The 20,224-nt window shown below is 44.1% G+C and overlaps 1 protein-coding gene across 3 annotated transcripts in view; it reads right to left on the bottom strand.

The window, feature by feature from the left end:
• Positions 1-20,224, bottom strand: part of MAP2K5 (mitogen-activated protein kinase kinase 5) — a 269,651-nt gene that overhangs the window by 167,374 nt on the left and 82,053 nt on the right. For all 3 annotated transcript variants that reach the window (XM_055126994.1, XM_055126993.1, XM_055126995.1), the window contains one exon: positions 8,051-8,090. In XM_055126994.1, the coding sequence (XP_054982969.1) occupies positions 8,051-8,090 (40 nt within the window). The remainder of the gene's footprint in view (positions 1-8,050; positions 8,091-20,224) is intronic.

Here is a 20,224-nt window from a genome sequence, read left to right as displayed (position 1 = left end):
ACAAGATCCAGGATTCACTGGCAATGCATGAAGTTGGGAAGGTGACCTCCCCCCCACTTCCCTGTGCTTCTGGTAGCCTGGCAGTCATACCCAGGACCTGCCTCTGGCACCAAATAAGCTCATAAAAGGCCATGATCCAGAGGCTCCCAAATAAATCTCTCAGAAGAGTAATGCAGAATGGTAAGAGATGCCTCCGGAACCCAAGTCACCATCCAGCTAAAAAAAAATATTAATTAACCTCAGCTGTATAATAGTATTTAAATTTTTTTTTTTTTTTTTTTTTGCTCTTTGGGTCACACCTGGCGATGCACAGGAATTACTCCTGGCGGTGCCCAGGGGACCATATGGGGATGCTGGGAATCAAACCCGGATCAGTCCCATGTGCCCAGCAGCATTGAAAATTTTGGAATTCCTGGAGCACATGGCCGTGAATACATCACTGATGTACCAAGTGTAGCACACCACATTTGATGGGGAGAGGGCTCAAAGGCTGCTTTGTACATGAAGCCCCAGGTTCCATCCCCACACTGCCTGGGTCCCCGAGTCCGGCACTGGGAGTGATCCCTGAGCACTGCAGGGTGTGCCCCCCAACAAAACAAGATAAATAAAGCCCAAGAAGCAACTGCACACTGCAATCAAGAAATTCATCTCAGGGGTTTGAAAGCTAAGACAATGGGCTGGGCATTTGCCTTGCATGTGTCTGACCAGGGTTCAATGCCTGGTATCCCATGTGGTTCCCTAAGCTCACCAGGAATGATCCCTGAGCAGAATCAACCCCTGACTACCACCAGGTGTGGCCCAAAAAACAAAAAACGGGAAAAGAAGGAAGGAAGGAAGGAAGGAAGGAAGGAAGGAAGGAAGGAAGGAAGGAAGGAAGGAAGGAAGGAAGGAAGGAAGGGATGGAGGGAAGGAGGGAGGGAGGGAGGGAGGGAGGGAGGGAGGGAGGGAGGAAGGAAGGGAAGGAAAAAAGGAAAGACTGTAAATCCATCTCAAATATAAAGGCACGACAGATTAAAAGCAAAAACCAAGTTAACACTAGTGAAAATAAAACTGGAATAGGTATGTTGATAGTAGACAATAACAGATTTCAGAGCAATGAATTTCATCACAGATAATGATCACTAAAATGGAAAAGGGGCCAATTCATGTAGTGAATATAACAATCCTAAGTGCACCTAATAGATCTTCCACAAAAATGAAGTTTAAAATTATGAAAGAACTGCATGGAAAAACAGACAAGCCCATAACTAATTAATGCTAAAGATTTCAACACCTCTCCTTCAATAATAGAATAAGTAGATAAAAATCAGTAAATATATAAAAAATATTGACCACCACCACTAGCATTCTTAATCTAATGGACATTTAGACAATATCCGATACAATAGATTAGACATTCTTCTTCTGTGCAGAGGAAATGCTAAATTAATTCACATTCTGAACCATAGAGCAAATATCCATAAATTTGAAATTATCCTAGTTATATAAACTGTTATCTGATAACAGTGGACTTAATATTTAGATTCTTTTTTTTTATTTTTGGGTCACACCTGGCGATGCACAGGGGTTACTCCTGGCTCTGCACTCAGGAATTACTCCTGGCGGTGCTCAGGGGACCATATGGGATGCTGGGATTCGAACCCCGGTTGGCCACGTGCAAGGCAAACGCCCTACCCGCTGTGCTATTGCTCCAGCCCCTGGACTTAATATTTAGAAATCAATAACAGAAAGATACATAGAAATTCCCACATATTTGAAAATTCACATACTTTTAAGATTCAATGGAAGCTGTTTTGAAGAAATGGTATACACTTCTTCCTCTACAGTTACAAATTACAGTATAAGCTAAAGGTATTTTGCTTTGGTTGACTAGAAGCTCAGGATGAAACAAAACTAAGTTTAAACTTAGTTTTTATGATAATCATGCCACCTCTTAAATTATTTGTTCAATTCAAGTAAGATTTCAATACAACCATCACATCTACTCTTTTGTTTATTTTGGACTTTCGGCCATGCCGGTGGTGCTCAGGGGCCACGCTAAGCGGGGCTCAGGGGCCAGCCATACAGGGTCTGCGGGGCCAACTGCATGCAAGGCCAGCACCCACTACTGCTTTGGTTCTATTCTTAAATCATTCATTCAACTCAGGTAAACTTCCAGTACATGGTTTTATGGAATTTAGGATATCAAATGGGATATGCTACAGTCCTTATTCTAAAGCTCAATTTCTTGGTCTAATGATAGCATGTCTGTAACCCTATACCATTTAGATTTATTCAAAGTTTCAACTTTTTAAAATTAAATTCCGCCCCCCCCCCCCCCATTGTTAGGCACCATGATTACGGTTCCTGGTAGGGTTCCATGCATACAGCATTCCAACAACACACCCACTCCACCTCTGTCCGAGTTTGGGCCTCCCCTCTTCTTACCCAACCCCCAGACCTCACCCCCGCCACCCCCACTTGGTAAAATCTGTTCTGTCGATCAGTTTTCAGGTTCTGTCTGTCTGTCTTTGGGAACTTGTGATCTCCTTCCTGTGTTCTTCAATACCACACATGAGAGAGATCATTCTGTATCCGTCCCCCTGCTTCTGGCAGCTTTCACTCAACACGATACTGTCCAGATGTTGTTTATCCAAAAATCATGAACACACAAAACCTCCCTGAGAGCAGTATACATCACAGCACTGTAAATATTTTTTAATTAAAAAAAATAAGAATAAATGTGCACTTCCACTGTGTACATCTTCACGATCCCCTTATATGGAATATAATGCATCTGTAAGGAATGATGAAATCAAGTATTTTACTGCAACATGGATCTACTGGAATATTATCAAGTTAAATGAAGAAAGCAGAGGATAAACACAGATATCACACACCTATGGTATTTATAGTACCCGGATGAGGGGATGCACTAGTTTAAAAAGGGAACGCCCAGACCAACCCTGGTCCCAGAGTATAGGGAGGAGGAAGGGAGGAGTGGAGGGAGGGGGAGAAGAGAGACGAGAAGCAATGGAGGGCAGGTCAGGGGAGTTAAGTGCAAAGGTGTTAAGGAATGACAGAGCCAAATACACAAATCCAGAGTCAACAACACTGAAATCAAGAGGCCCAAACTTTAACAACCAAACCTGTTAAGAGGGCAGGCAGGTGGGACGAGATGGGACAGGGCACGAGAGGGAACCTGGGCACACTGGTGGAGGGAAGCTGACAGTGGTGGTGGGGTCAGTGCTACGATACTGTAGGTCAAAAACTCAACTATAAATAGCGTTGCAAATCACAACAATTTAATAAAAAAAAAATTTAAACAGAATGCCAAGCAACATATTTGGGGGGAGGGAAGCTGTAGAATAAATGTCCTTTCTCAGAACACAGACAAAGTTCAAGTAATAGGGCACCGGTGGGCCCTGAGTTTGACTCCCTGGTCCCAAATGATCCCCCAAGCACTGCTGGGCACAGCCAGGCGTCATCCACATCAGGTCTGCACCACAGCAAGTAGCACTAGGCGTGGCCCTTGGCCCCAAAGCTCTAAAAGAGTTTTCCTATTTTGCTATTTGTTTTGGGGTCACCCCTGGGGGTGCTCAGGCTTACTTCTGGCTCTGTGCTCAGGAATCACTCCTGGTGGACTCAGGGACATACAGGGTGCTGGGGATTGAACCCAGATAGGCTGTGTGTAAGGCAGGTATGCTACCCACAGTACTACCACTATGGCCCCTAAAAGTTCTTTTTATTCTTTTTATTTTTTAAAATAAATTTATTTATTGAACCACCGTGAGAACAGTTACAAAGCTTTTGGGTTTAAGTCTTGGCGACACAATGATCAAACAACCATCCATTCACCAGTGCACATTTTCTACCACCAAAACCCCCAGTATACCCCTCAACCCACTCCCTCCCCCTACCTATGTGGCAGATAACTTCCACATTACTCTCTCTGTACTTTGATTACGCTCAGTATTTCGACACCAGTCCCACCATTATTATTTGGAATTTCCCCCCAACGCTCAGACCAGCCGAAAAGGCAACATTAGACAATCTGTTTTCTATTACTGATTATGAACAGCATATGATGTCGCACAGCCACAATGGCCACACGACATATGCTTGTAATTCTGAAATATTAATAATTTAGTTTGGAGAGATTTCTGCCAAAAGCCACTGGGTTCCGAGATTCGTTTTTGTGTCTCTGGGACCTATGACCGTTAAGGAGCTCAAGATGCAGCCAGAGGGGCCAACCATAGGCAACATCTTGCGGTCTCGACACGGCGGGGGGGGGGGGGAGGGGGAGGAGTGTCTCCACCCTTATCCCATGAGGCCCCATGTATCTTATCACTGCTGGCCCGTACCTGACTGTCCAATGGGTGTTAATGAACTTAAAAAGCAGCCAGAGGGGCCAACTTGTAGGTGGTGTCTTAGAAGTTCTTTTTAAAAATTGCTTATACCCTTTCCAGAAATAACAATTAGCCCCTCAGCATACCTAACCGAGTAATCACACATAATAATAATTTTAAGTGAGGGGGTTAGAGAGACAGGACAGTGGGCAGGGCCACTGCCTAGCAGGTGAGGGACCTGGGTTTGATCCCCAGCACTCCATGGTGCCCTGAGTACCACCAGCTGTGGCCCAAAAACCAAAGGAGGGAAAAATAAACATGCTTAATAAAATACATGTATCACTGTCACTGTCATCACTGTCATCCCGTTCATCGATTTGCTCGAGTGGGTTCAGTAATGTCTCCATTCTTCCTAGCCCTGAGATTTTAGCAGCCTCTCTTTACTCCTCCTTCCCAACGGTGCCACATTGGAGGCTCTTTCAGGATCAGGGAATTGAGACCCATCATTGTTACTGTTTTTAGCATATTGAATATGCCACGGGGAGCTTGCCGGGTTCTGCCATGCGGGCAGAATACTCTTGGTAGCTTGCCGGGCTCTCAAAGAGGGAGAAATAGACAATAGGCGGTCGTGCTTCCGGGAGCTTTGTTTTATAGTCTCTGGATCTTGGCCATTGATGGGATTACATAGTGCAGGGTGGTGGTGGGGGGCGCAGTTTGTGTGTGTGTGGGGGGTGACTGTCTAGCTACCGGGAAATGAGGGATCTGGGTGGAGGAGGCCCAGTCCCAATACAAGCAGGCTTGTAGATCTCAGCCCCAGGTCCCACACACCTGGGTTTCTCTGTTGGTTCCTTCATGTGTGAGGCTCTTCTGAGCATGTGGAGAGTGGCCTTGAGCATGGCTATTGCTAGGTTCTGGAGGTCTTTGGCTGCCCGGGCTCTGCTCATGGTGGGGAGAGAAACTCAACTCGCCCACCTCTAAGGGGCACCAGTGAAGACAGCCAGCCGTGGGAGCAGGAGACTCCGCCTTAGAGCAGGTAAGGCACTTATACATGGCTGATCTGGGATCCATCCCAGGCATTCCATACCACCCCAAACTGGAGTCAGCCCTGAGCACTTCCCAGTGAGGTCCAAAAAAAAAGAAATAGGTACTCTTTAGATCAATGTAACTACCACAATAGAGCCAAAAATAGACAAAAGTCCTGGATCAGAAGGTTTTTCTGAAGAATTTGAGCAAATCTTCTAAGGTGATCCCAGGTGAATCCTCCTCAGACTCAAAAAGCTGGAAGGAAGGAATACTTCTACACACATTTTGAGGTTGACATTATACTGATACTGAAACCAGCCAAAGATACTACATGCAAAACAAATAAAATAAAAGACATGAAATTACAAACAATGGTCATGTTGCTGGCCGGCCAAACAGTAAGTCTACCGGACAATTTACAGCAGCCCTCCTCTCTCGGAGCGAAGAGCCTAAAGCTGTCTCTGGCTGCACCAGAAACAAAAATCTCAGCGTTCTGACATCTCTGGATGTCCATCAAATAACTCAGGAGACAGGGCAAAGGGCTGCATTGCCGCTGCTCTCTGAGCAAAGACAGGGCTCCGGAGGGCAGGAAGAGCTGCCCAGCATCAGTGCACCCTGGGCTGCGGCACTGCTGCGTGCAGTGAACTCAGGGAGACTCCGGACTTAGTTCCTTGTCTGGGAAACGTGTGGTTTCCACACATGCTCCATGAGAAAGTCTTGCACTTGAATTCTCCAATTCTCTGAACCAAGTTTGGCTACAACGTCCAAATTTAAAAAAATAAAAAATTCCACGAGGGAGTTCTGGTGCACCTCATCCGAAGGCGTGGAAGTGATCAGAAGGCTCCGTGACCATACGGGACTCGTGTCCCTAACACATTCTGGGTGTGGTATGGGAGGACTCCGGACTGCTCAGTCATCAGAAGACCCAGGTCCTACCTGTGTTTTAATCTTATTAAAAGTTTGATTGTTCCGCTTCCTAGTAAGATAAATTCTAATAAGATAAAAGAGGCTGAAATATACACTCCACAAGTGTCAGGGGGAAAGGCTAAATTCTTCGGAGAACCATTCACATACTCTAGAGGAGGAAAGATAGAAAGACACTGAAGGGACGTACAATGAGAACCCTTGTGTGGCTTGGCAGAGGTCACAATTCTTGTGATCTCAGAAGAATTTTGTTTCAAATCCTGGCTGCAGCTCTTCCAACTGCAAGACCTGGAACATTTTATCTTTATACATTCAATGTCCTCAAGTCAAAAGTACACTGGCTTAAACAAGTAAATGGTTGTAGTAATATGCCGTCTACCGTAACACCTGGCACATAGTAGTCACCCAAAATTATGAATGCTTTTTTTTTTAAAGGGCCCAGGGACGGGAGAAAAAGGGCACAGCAGGAAGCAGAGGAGGTGGCTATAAAGGAAGGAAGGGCACACTCAATTTGGTGGTGGTGATGTGGGGTGGGGAGGGGGAGGGATGTTGGGCCACACCTGCTCAGGCCTAACTTCTGGCTCTGGACTCAGGAATTATTTCTCACAGGGCTCAGGGGACCACAGGGGTGCCGGGGATTGAAACGGAGTTGGCTGGTGTAAGGCAAGCGCCCATCCCTGCTGGACTATCAGCCCAGTCTAGAAGGGAATGCCCTGTCCAGAGCTTAACTGGCCAAAAGAGACCTGAGCAGTCCATGAACTAAGAGTCCGGTGTTAGAACCAGGACCAGAGTTGAGATGGCAGAGGGCTCACTCAGACACTCAGTTCCAGAGTCACCACGAGGAAAGTCAAAGATCAAATGATGGGACCAAGGTCAGAGGAGCAACCCAGAACATCAGGGCAGGGGGCCGATCCCGAGGGCGCGGGCGAGAAGAACTGGAGCAACTGAACGACAGTCTGGAAGGCAGGGGCGTAGGGCTGGGTATTCTGGGGAACCAGGAAGGGTCAGAAGCAGGCAGGCCTCAAAGGCTTTGTGTTGCCCACTCCATGGGGGTACGAAGGGGTGAACCGCAGCACTGATATGGTCAGGGCTGAACTCCAGCATTCTCTGCTAGCAGAGAAGAGGTACATGGGAGAAGCAAAAAGTAGAAGGTACAGTATGGAGGTGACTGCAGAAGTCCAGGTGTGAGGGACTGAGCCTGGTTCAAGGCCATGGTAAGGATACAGAATGAGAGGAAGCAATGAGGAAGGAATGATAATTCAGGGAACTATCTCACAGAACACGGTAGCATGCAGACTGGAGGATGAAGGGGGAAAGGATGAATAACCACAAAGGCCTGGAGCTGCAAGACAGGAAGCCAGCGAAGCCCTTAGGGAACACAGAAAGAAGAGTAGGCAGCAATAAGGTCAATTCTCCAAAGAAGGCTGTGAGACTAAGTATTTTGACGCAGACTTGAAGCACCTCCAGAACCCCAAAAAGTCACAGGAAAGGCCAGGGCCCAACATCTACCATCACAGGAATATTCCAGGGCCAATACCACCCATCACAGGAAATCCCCAGGGTCTACCAGCTCCCATCACAGGAAGGACCCATGGCCCACCAGCTCCCATCAGAGGAAATCCCCAAGGCCCACCACGTACTATCACAGGAAGGGCCCAGACCCCAACACCTACCATCCAAACCCTAAACTATTTCATCTTCTCTTAGACAACACCAGTGACCCCAGCTGATGGGAGGCGAATCAAGTATTTCATAAAAACGTATCCAGCACTTACCTTAACAGCTAATATCTTCCCACTTGGGACATGATATGCTCTATGGGAAGAAAAAAGAAATAACAACATCACTCAGGATTACAAGAAAGCCTAAAAGAGGGTAAGGACACAAATGTCAATTGGAACATGTCGACAGCAAGAGATTACGGGAATACTTTTCAATAGCAGGAAGACACAGTTTTGGTTTCGATGGTGTACCCTGATTCACTCACTGTCCATGAAAAAGGACCTTGGAGGTAATGCTGGAATCTTCCTGGTAGAGGGACACTCAGAAGCATAAAGTTCAGTGGCACGGAGAGGGTAAAGGGCAGAAGCCCGTCTCAGACCAGGTCCTGGGGCTCCAGCGCCCTGACGAGGGGCTGCCCCTGAGTGGGTGTGTCTTCACCAGCCCTGGGCAAAGCAGCGCATTTAACAGTCACTTAGGTCCACATCCTACCGGCCCTGCCACGTAAGTTCATCTACCAGCCTTATTCCAGACACTCCAACAAATCTCAAAAGAGAAAAACTAACCACAAAAATTTCTTGGACAGTGAAAAAAATTCATTCTTGGTTGAGACTCCTGGAGCAATCTCAGGAGAGGGGCTGGCCAGCTCCCGCCCAACCTACCAACCCCCTGGCAGCCACTCTCATAACCCAAAGCCGCCACCAGGCCCCTCTCTGGCCAGACCCCCTACCCGAGGACTGCGCTCCACAGACAAGCTAATTCGCTGAAAATTTCAGTTTTCTCTGCGGCTGTAAACTCCAGGCCTTCTCAGAGTTGGGTTGGGTGGCCTCCCCCCATCTCCCCTACTTTCAGAAGACCTGGCAGCCCGGTTAACTGCCTCGTTAAATATTCTAGATTTTCTGCAGAAACATCTCCAAACTCTACAACACTGACATCTCAGTGGTACCACACCAGATTGGACAGGATAAACTGCAGAAGCCAAACAATCTCGACTAACACAAACATTAACACAGAAGCTTTAACTTGCAACCATGGTTTAGTAAACCCTTACATAAGGACTTGAGGTCCCCATGGTGAGACACAACAATCATCAGAATTTTCTTCTATGGACATATTTTGATCTTATTGTGGAGAATATTTTGTACATTAGCAAGATTGGGCTGATCTTTGCTCACCCAGCAAATACTAAGGTCTGTGTGGGGCAGGCAGGACAAGAAGGGAGGCCGCGGAAGCTTGCTCTCCCAGAGCCCCCTGACCTCAAATGCCAAGTTAAAAAATATATTTACCAGCAAGAGTAAAAGTTCTAATTTCTAAAAGCAAAAACAAAACAAAATATATGTCGTCAAATGAAAATATCACTTTCTGCTACTTTTGGCAGAATATTTGGTTGCTCTGAAAAAAATTTGAACATCTTTATTGAGGTAAAAAACGGAAGGATCTATCAGCATTCTTCAATCTTTTCTCACCTGTGGACGTGCCCCTGTCCTGCATGCTGGCCCGTGGACCCGCAGGTATAAAACAATGCAGTAGACCAGAGGCTGAAGACCACCGTTACATAGGATGAAATTCTGTTGTTTTAATAATGCAATTTTTGTTTGTTTCTTTGGGCCACAGTGAGTGCTCAGGAGTGACCCCTGGAGGTGCTCAGGGACCAAATGTGGATCTGAAACAGTCATGGCAGAGGAAGCCCTGCGCAGGGCAAGCACCTGACTTCCCATACCTTCATTTAAAGGGAAGGCAGATTATAACCTGCAAATGTTCATTTCTATAAAAGGATCTAAAGACTTTTTCTTATTATCAGCTACCCGAGTGATAGCACAGTGGTAGGGCATTTGTCTTGCACATGACTGACCCGAGTTCGAGTCCTCCGCTCCTCTAGGAGAGCCTGGCAACCTACCGAGAGTATCTCGCCCGCATGGCAGAGCCTGGCAAGCTACTCATAGTGTATTCGATATGACAAAAACAGTAACAAGTCTCAAAATGGAGATGTTACTGGGGCCCACTCGAGCAACGGGATGATGGTGACAATGACAAGTGACCCAAGTGTTTATAAAGACTACTTCAGGGGCTGGAGTGATAGCACAGCGGGTAGGGCGTTTGCCTTGCACGCGGCCGACCCGGGTTCGAATCCCAGCATCCCATATGGTCCCCCGAGCACCGCCAGGAGTAATTCCTGAGTGCATGAGCCAGGAGTGACCCCTGTGCATCGCTGGGTGTGACCCAAAAAAGCAAAAAAAAAAAAAAAAAAAAAATAAAGACTACTTCAAATTTAACAAGTTAGTTTTCCAGAATTCCTTGGGATTAAGTATATATATATCTTAAATAAATATGTATTTTTATAAGTGGAGCCCCAATTCTATGCCATTTTTAGGACAAATTACCACTTACTTTCTATGTTAATATTGAACTTTTGTTTGTTTGTTTGTTTGTTTACAATGTGAAGCTACATTTCTGGTCACAATTTGATTATACAGCTGAATAAAGTGACATATAAAAACTTATATATCATTTTATCATATATAAAAATGATATATAAAATGATATACAAAAACTTTCATTGCATTTTTCCTCAGTGTCTGACAGAAGTTGTGGGACTAAGCTAATTTGAAGGTGAAATGAGGAAATTTAGTAACTTTCTTCCAAGTATATATGAGTGAATAATACATAAGATTTAATTGTGATATATTATTTTTCCCCCTTATGTACCAATTACATGCCCCTTCTATTTCAACATCAACTTTAATTCCATATATCACAATCACTAATCAAGGACTGAACTATGAATATAAATAGTTGAATGGATATACAAGGATTCAAAAGTTGTGAAAAGAAGTTACATTGGACAATAAGCAATGTCTGAGTTTTATACATGATGTCTGAATTTTTTAAACCTGGAACAGTAATAAAAAAATGATTAGCACTGAGTCTAGCATATAGCATCTATTGTGTATACATATATATATTTACACAATAATATATATACGGTAACGTGTTGAACATATATATATCATACTGAACTGTTTGGCAACTTAATTAGCTTGTCAAGAAAGCTGATCTCTTTTCCAAAAGAAAGGTCTCCAATTTCCAAGTGAATTAAAAGGAGGAGGCTTGATGATTTAATCATGATGCACGCTAATTCATCCGTGGACGTTTGGGTTCGATTTCGAGCAATAAAGATGCCCACGGTTTGGTTTACAGGGCAATGACAGTACCAATTTCACATTTAATCATCAAGGAGCTGTGTGTGACAAAGGCGATGGCAGGTATGAGTGGAGGATGTCCCTTAAATTTGCAAGAGGCATTCTACCTGGAGAAAGGGAATTTGTTTCCTCTCAATGGATACTGCCTCTCAATTGTTTTGACCTTCCTCAACACATTAAGTGAAACGTGATTAATGAAGTTTGAATGGAGACTCTGGTTACACCGAAAGACATCCATACACCTCTGCATTGTTTTAATTAACAGCTAACACTTCAAATTAGTTTGTTGTTGCCACAGTAATTACGTGTTCCGATGAGTGCATGGAGGAAACATTTTTATAAGATATTTTTAGTGCTGAGTCCTTGAGTGCTCCATTTTGTTTGAGACTAGTACAGACCTTCTGGGAATAGTCCCAGCTCTTAAAGTTGAGCCCTACATACACTGTGGGAGGGAAAAAAATAAAGCCAAGAGACTGGGGCATTTTTTTGTTGTTGTTTAGTATTTCCTAGAGAACCAAGAGACCAGCAAAAGAGAACATTATTACCCTTTCTTATTCCTTTTTTTTAAATCTGGAATAATTAAGATCTAGATATATAACAAAAATATTGGTATAACCTTTAATTTTAATAGAGTAAGTTCATTTATGGAGCCAGCAGAGAGTATTAGAGAACTGCCTAGTCGAATCCCTTCCTTCTACAAAGAACACACCTAAAAGCCCTTCTATTTAAAATAGGAACTTGCTACACTGTGGGAATGTAACTTGGTGTGACCACTATGGAAAAAGGTCCAAAACACAAAAATGATGCGGTAATATCACTCCTAGACATTCAACTGAAAAATGTGGAAACATCATTCACTCCTACGGTGATAACAGCATCATTCACACGTGCCAACACCTGGAATTCAACTCCATGCATGAACCCATGACAGGGCAAAGAGCTGAAGTCAGATGCTCAGTGGAAAACAAGATGAACTTGCTCCTTTGGGGACAAAGGCTAGATTGCCAGGATTCTGTTAGTCCTGCTGCGTGAACTAAGCACGAAAGTAGGAGAGAGTCACTGCATAGTACACTCAGAAGGAGACCAGGAATCACCAAAGCCAACTAAACTTCTAGACTCAGTGTGACTGGGAGGAAAAGGCCGATGGTAGAACGATGGCAAGAGGAAGGAACAGGGGTGGTAGCGTACTGGCACTCTGGTGTCGGGATTGTGGATGATTTCACGCAGATGAAACCCTGAAATGCTAAAATACTATAAACAACAATAAGTTAGTGAAAAAAAAAACGGTGTTGTTTGCTATTGTTGTTGTTATTTTTATTTTTAAATTATTATTATTATTATTATTTTTTGCTTTTTGGGTCACACCCGGTGATGCACAGGGGTCACTCCTGATTCTGCACTCAGGAATTACTCCTGGCAGTGCTCAGGGGACCATATGGGATGCTGGGAATCAAACCCAGGTCGGCCGTGTGCAAGGCAAACACCCTACCCGCTGTGCTATTGCTCCAGCCCCCGTTGTTGTTATTTTTAAATAAAACTATGCAAAAATAATTTAGAATCCAAGCTCATAGGTGGCCAAGCCAAGACAGGAATTGTGGAAGAAGACACATATTTTAAGGCAGAAGTCTTAGGGCAGTGAAATCCATGACTTAAAACACAGAACAATGCTGGTTAGTTTAACCAGACTAAAGAGGACCACAGTCAACTTTTTAATTTTTTGTCCTTTTTTAGTGGGGAGGGGTACATACCCAGCAGTGTTCAGGGGTTTCTCCTGCACTCAGGGATCACTGCTATCAGCTGGGGGGTCAGCTGGGATGCTGGGCTGAACCTGCTGACTAAGTACAAGGCAAACACCCTACCGCTATACAACTGCTCCGACCCCCAAATTTTTGTTTAATTCTTTGGTTTTGGGGCAACAACTGGCGGTGCTCAGGGTTCACTCCTTGCTCAGTGCTCAGAGCTTAGTCCTGGGCCTGGTGGGCTCAAGAGACATATCAGTGTGGGGGATAGAACCGGGTTCTCCATATGCAAAGCAAATACCTGCTGTGTCGCGCCTGGCTTCCCCATAGTCAAATCTCTGCAGGCCGGAAGCACTATGTGCCCATCAAGGCAGGTGGGGGTGGGGGCCGAGTGCGTGGTTCCCCACTCTGCCACTTCACTTCATACCCTGAAGTTAGCAAAGGTTCACACCTGTGGTGTTTCCAGTCCGGGATGGGGAAAGTGGTCCCTACCTTCGGGAGGTATGAGGACTCAAAGATAATCAATAGGTACAACACCGAGCCTGGCGCCTGGCACACACATAACAAACATGATTCAGAAGCCGACCTGTGCAAACAGACGGGAAGATCCAGAGGTATCTTCCTGCCTTCAGACTCCGCTTTACGGCTCTGAGTTCTACAAATGGAGGTTAATAATAGCTCGAACAACGTTTAACAACAAAGATGGGCAGAATACTGGGACATGTAACTTTTGGGGGGGAGGGGAGGTTATTCCTTTATTGTGAGCCATGTTTACGACAAAGAATTCAAAGATTATGGCACAATTAGAATTCTTGTCTTCTTACCCTGTTCATCTCCTGTTCACAGCTACCAGCAACGTACACTACAGATAGGAAAGATATAAGAGGAAACTATGATGCCCTAAAAAATGCACAAGCCTTTTGCTAATATTCACCTTCAGAGAAAATTTATAAAATAAAAATGCGAAGTTTTCCCTAGCTGCAGGCTTGAGTAGTCGTAGTCACTGCTCACACACTGCAGAAGACTTTTCTCTGGCCCTCTGCTGAGTACTGGGCATGGCCCCAGCCTCGTCACTATATTCTCTGCATGCACCATGAACGCTGGCCCAGGGTAAGTGCTCAATGAGTAATAAACATGTGGCCAATGCTTATTCAGGATGAAAAGAAAATCTATCACTCACATAGTGTTTGATACAGAAATTCTCCTGTGATTAATTTCACAACCATATGAGTACAACTTATTTTCACACACCCCTACTCTACCCTCGGCCCAAGCTTTACAGCGGTGGGCATGGAAATATACCATGAATTGGAGCCATTGTCAACCTCCCCACTTGATTGGTAGATTTTTATCTGTTAAATCAAAAGTCCTTCCAAGGAATTCAGGATGTGGGCCCTGGTCACTGAGATGATCTCCGTTTCTGTCACCTTCCCTCACCCACAACAGACCATCTGCCCCAGAAAACCAGCAGGAGCGCTTCAGACCCTTGGCACCCACCCCTCAGGCCTGAACCGATTTGCCTCCACATCCACTTAGCCTGCTCCCTCACTTCTGTCAGATCAAAAGGTCCTGCTTGGACAAGCTCATGTAAAGCAGCCTGCTCTTTACACGTCAGAAAGAACAAAAACAATCAGTCTTGGTATGGATGTAAAGGGAGAAAAGGAACCCTCATTCTCTGCAGGTAGGAATGCTGACTGGTCCAGCCTTTTGGGAAAACAATACAAACGCTCCTCAAAAAAGTAGGAATGGACCTCCCCTATAGTCCCACATTTTCACTTCTTGTAATAGACCCCAAAGGCCCAAAAAAACCCAAAGCAGGAAAGACATCTGCACTTGTATGTTCACAATAGGAGTTGTGGAACCAACCCAGGTGCCCAAGAGCATCAGATTGATAAAGAAGCGATGGCACACGGGTACAATAGACTACTGCTACTCGGCCTTAAGGGAAAAGGAAATCATGCAATTTGCTGCTACGTGGATAGATCCAGGGAGCATCATGCTGAGTGAAGTTTGCCAGAGGGAGAGGGACAGACAAAGAATGACCGATCTCATATGTGGGACATAAAGAAATGTAGTAGGTCCAGAGCCATAGTACAGCAGGTAGGGCACTTGCTTTGCACGCAGCCTACGTGGGTTTGATCCCCGGCATTGCATATGGTCCCCTGAGCACTGCCAGGAGTAATTCCTGAGTGCAGAGCCAGGAATAACTCCTGACTATTGCTGGGTGTGGCCCAAAAACAAAGGAAAGAAAAGGAAAGAAAGGAAAAGAAAAGTAAAGAAAAGAAAAGAAAAGAAAAGAAAAGAAAAGAAAAGAAAAGGAAAGAAAAGAAAAGAAAAGAAAAGAAAAGAGGGATAAAAAGAAAGGAACATAGTAGAAGAATACTGCATGGCCAAAGGCAACAGAAACACAGAACGTGAGAACTGGTCTTCCTATGTGAAGCCTGCCACTGGTGGGGGAGGGAAAAGTGGGGGACAGCGGGAGGAGACCACTATGACAGTGGGGGAGGGAGGTGGTCACTCTGCAGAAGGAAGGGGATAAATGTTTATGCGCTAAATCTGATTAGTAACTATAGACCCCAGTGCCCTAAAAGAAAATAAATAAACATAACAAGTAAATAAAGAGGCGGGCGGGAAACTGAGGACCTTGGTGGAGGGTTATGAACTGGTGTTGGAACACAGGATGCCTGAAACTGAATCATGAACAACTTTACAAATCACAGTGCCTATTAAAAACAATTAGATTGTTATTAGGAATTTAGGAGACAGCTCAAGTGGCAGAGGAGATGTCTTGTCTGAGTCCAGCCCAGGTTGGATCCCTGGTACCAGATATGAAAGTTTGCTGGCTCTTTCTGTATTCTTCACACAACTGATCCACACCTAACACAGTGAACTGATTCATGTTTCCCGTCAGTAACTAAGTAAGCTTCATGAAATCAAGGGCTTGTAATCTCTTGTTCATTACTGTACCTTCAGCACTGGCCCTTCCACCATGATCACCTCTTATTCACCTCCTGATTTCCCCCCTCCCCTCACCCAACCTGGTAACCTCAGTTCTGTTATCAGAATCTAAGGTTTGTTATCACTGGACGTTGTTTCCTTGTTTTGGCTAGAGATGTGCCCACCTTCATCTAAGCCCTAATGCAAATTCATTAGAAGACATATCGGTCCTCAGGCTTACACTGACTTTCTCGTGGGATCTCGACAAGTTAGCAGGAAGCTGAGAAGGAGACTGGTAGGTGCTGTACTCACACTGGACCTAAGGGAGACACAGCCCGGATCTACCGTCCCATCCCGACATCTGGAACCCCACAGAGATACATGCCACGCAGAAGCTCTGCTGCATCTGCATTTTACAATGTTTACTGAAATTATTTATGCTTAGAATTTCAAATTCTAGGAGAGTCAAAAAAATAATACAAGTCGGCCCAGCTGACTCCTGTTCACAAAATAAATAACCTAGAGCTGATCATATATTTTCTGATAAAGCTTGTACAATCTCATACAATTAAAGTTGGCATCTAATTTCTACGGTTCTATTTTGCATATTAATTTCAACACATTAGAATAAAATTATGCTAAACTCTAAGAAAGAAAGAAGGAAGGAGTATCTGTATTTCTCCAGTGATTATAGGGCAGATTATAATTTAAAAGAGACAAAATGACCTTTGAGAGGACTGCAAATATTTTACATTTCAACATAACTGAAGACTGATAAGGCATTATAAATATCAATCTGTTAGCTAGTCATCAAAATGAGCAAGGGAATACCTCTCCTTTTCCTTTTTCCCTATTAGCTGAAGGATCTTAAGAGGAATTACCCTGCACGCTGACTTTCTGTCACTGTGACAAAACCAGAGACTGAAATGACAGTATTGCCACTGTATGGTGAAGGGGTGGGACCTTTCTCTTGTACACGGCGTGAAATAAATGCCACTGACTTCAGTCCTGCCTCTAACATGGCATATCTCAGAGGAACACAATTATTCAGTGAATTATAGCGCAAAATCAATTGTTGGAAAGTTCTCCAAATGGATGGGGAAACCTAACAAAATAATTTAGCCACTAAAGTGGTTCAAAGCAATATTTTGTATTTGCTGTACAGAAACACCAGCAATTAGAGAAGGCGAGGTAGGCAGAAAAGACTGTGATGTTTATTTTGTTTCCCGGGTCTTCCTCAGGCAGGAGGCGAGAAGAAAAGTGAGCAAAGGCTATTTTAAAATAAATAAACATTACAAATGCATTTTTTATTAGTTTGCTTCAGACATAGTAATGACTATTAAATGATAAAAATCAGTTTTGTTTTTCAAGCAAAGATTTCACAGCTTGTGGGATATCCTGGAGTCCCTGCTTCTCTGTTCTTCTGAATGCCACAGAGATTTCTAGAATGTCTAGCAGAGGGCGGGCAAGACCGAAGGGCAAAGGGAGAGAGAAACCTCACCAAGATCCAATTCACTCGAACATAAAGTTTGACTTGAAGAAGATGAACCATGAGACTTGTGGAGGAAATGAGATTTCTGTTATCCGCATTAATTGTCTATGTATCTGCATAAAAGCTAAGAAATGGCCACATTCAGATTCAATTACTAAATTTACTTCCATATTTGTTTTCATGTGGCACTTAAGTTGGTATGACACAGGACCACTCAATTCTGTAGTGACAGATGTTACTACTTTGCTCCTCATGTGACATTTGCTGACATAAAGGTAACTGATAAATGGAAAATTTAAATGACAAATGCAAGGATTCTTCCTATTTAGTAATCTTTACTTTTTTTTTATTTTTGCTTTTTTGGGTCACACCTGGCAATGTACAGGGGTTATTACTGGCTCTGCACAAGGAATTACTCCTGGCGGTGCTCAGGGAACCATATGGGAATCGAACCCGGGTCGGCCGTGTGCAAGGCAAAAGCCCTTACCCGCTGTGCTATTGCTCCAGCCCCAGTAATCTTTACATTTTGAAGATTTTATAGACTTGGAACAAAGAGAAAGAGAGAAAGAGAGTGAGAGAGAGAGAGAGAGAGAAAGAGAGAGAGAATTACAAAAAAGAATAGAGACAGAAATTAAGGGGATAAATATAGGAAGAGATTAAAAAGATAAAACTAAGAGATAACCAGGACAAAATGATATCTGTGGATCTCCTGTTTGAAACAACAAACACAGAACCTTGAGTTGACTGCATGACACTCTACTGGAATTGTAAGGACAAGCGATTTTGAAGTCAACCTCAAAAAACTAACACACTTCTTTGTCTTACGAAACTGAAGCAGACAAATGCAGGTGACTATATGCTTATGTATATAAGCAAAACAAAAATCTTCGGCTGCTTTGCCACATTAGTTAAAAAACCCTTTCGGTGTCATCTTTAGTTTTCTCAGTTTTTTGGAGTCACATCTGGCAGTGCTCAGGAGTCATTCCTGACGGTGCTGGGAGACCAGGTGGGGCCAAGGAGTAAGCCCGGGGCTCCTGCGTGCAAACTTTGTACTTCTGGCTCACAGATGCCATATTTTTAATGAAGCAACATGTTTTAAGTAACCAAATGTAAACTAGTTGTTGTTCAGTTAAATAAATTTGTGTTTTTATTACTCAATTTTTTTCCCCGAGATTTCTTCTCTTGGCAAGTTTCTTTGGGGTGTACTTTGCCAATATGTCACATGCTAAAATAGCCATCCACAAAAAAGAAATTCAAATCATTTCAGAGAAATCAACACTGACAGTTGTTGCCTTCCATAATAGATAAACACATTAGCCAGGCTCTGGCTGTTAAAATAGGAAATCCAAAGTAAACAGCAGTTGTAAAAATAAGCTTTTATGCAAACTGCACTAGTTCAAATAGCAGCCTATGCCAGCCTTCCTTCTGCCTAAAAACCCATTACAGATGCTTGACTAGTGGTCGCAAAATAGTCTGTGGTTTGTCAATAGTTTTCCATCCCCCAACTGGCTAAGTGTCAAACCAGAGTAGTTATTAGGTCACAGACACGGGTGAAGCTTTCTTGTTGCTGATTATGCTCTAAAAACCCACTCGTCATGCTATGAGGAGCTAGGTGAGATCAGAAAGATTCCAATCAGAGGAAAGGTGGGGTAACCATACACATGATCATTCCGTCTTCTCTCTCTTGACTCCAGACACTCTGACTTCCCTTCCAGCCTCGAAGATACAGTGGTCATCGCTGAGGCCATATTTCTTCCATCAGCTGATGACTCCGGGTTCAAGTGCTGAAACTTCCCCACAACTAGAACAAAATGTCCTTTGACATATGGACTAAATGCCTTTAAGAACAAGGAAATAAGTCACAATGATCACTGCATTCTTTCGGTGAACAAATGAAATAGGCAAAAAAGGGAGGCCAGAGAGAAGAATGAGAACAATGAAAAACTGAGTTTAGGTGGGGAGAAGCCTTGAGGTTTGACCACAAACTTCCCCAGAGCCTAATTACAATGAGTCTCTGCTCCCGGTGTTTTGGTTCAAAGCTAACCAGAAACCACTTTCCAAAATCAGGTACAAAAGTGACTATTTCACGAAACTTCCTTCTATTAATAATTTCACATTGTGCTTTAAAGCTTTAAAAAATATTATCTGGAAGATAAGGGCCAGAAAGATGGCTCCACGGCTTGGAAGCCAGCCTCACGTCCTGGGGGAAAAGGCAGCTGGGACAGAGAAGGGACCACTAAGTAAAGGATGCTTGGAGGGCCCGCTCGGGATGGGAGACGCGTGCTGAAAGGACCACAGACCGAACATGAGAGAGAGAGAGAGAGGAGAGAGAGAGAGAGAGAGAGAGAGAGAGAGAGAGAGAGAGAGAGAGAGAGAGAGAGAGAGAGAGAGAGAGAGAGAGAGAGAGAGAGAGAGAGAATGTGCCTGCCACTTAGGCGGGAGTGGCAGGGATACTGGGAACATTGGTAGTGGAGAATGGGCACTGGTGGAGCGTAATCACAAAAGTTTGGAAGTACGTAACTATCTCACGGTGATTCATTTAAAAAAATTTATAAATATTATCTGGAGAAGCGATCTGGTTTGCATGCACTGTCTGAGCTCCTCTGATCTTGACAGGTAAGGAAACTAAGGCTGGTGAGGTGAAGGGACACTTTGAAGATTCTCCAGCCTGATACATGTTCCTGGGTGGAATGGATTCTTCTAAAGTCAAACCCCGTGCACAGCCTGACATGTCCATGTGAACATAAAACTGGTCACTCCTAGGTCCTCTAATTCCAGCTACCTTCAAGATTCTCTGAATATGGTCAGTGTTGATTTTTAAAAAGCAATACGGAAAATCGATGGACTCACTTTTCAGAGGTG

The sequence above is a fragment of the Sorex araneus genome, chromosome 2, assembly GCF_027595985.1.
Source record: "Sorex araneus isolate mSorAra2 chromosome 2, mSorAra2.pri, whole genome shotgun sequence".
NCBI lineage: Eukaryota > Metazoa > Chordata > Mammalia > Eulipotyphla > Soricidae > Sorex > Sorex araneus.
The sequence above is the reverse complement of the archived record's forward strand: the minus strand, read 5'-3'. Positions and strand labels throughout refer to the sequence as shown.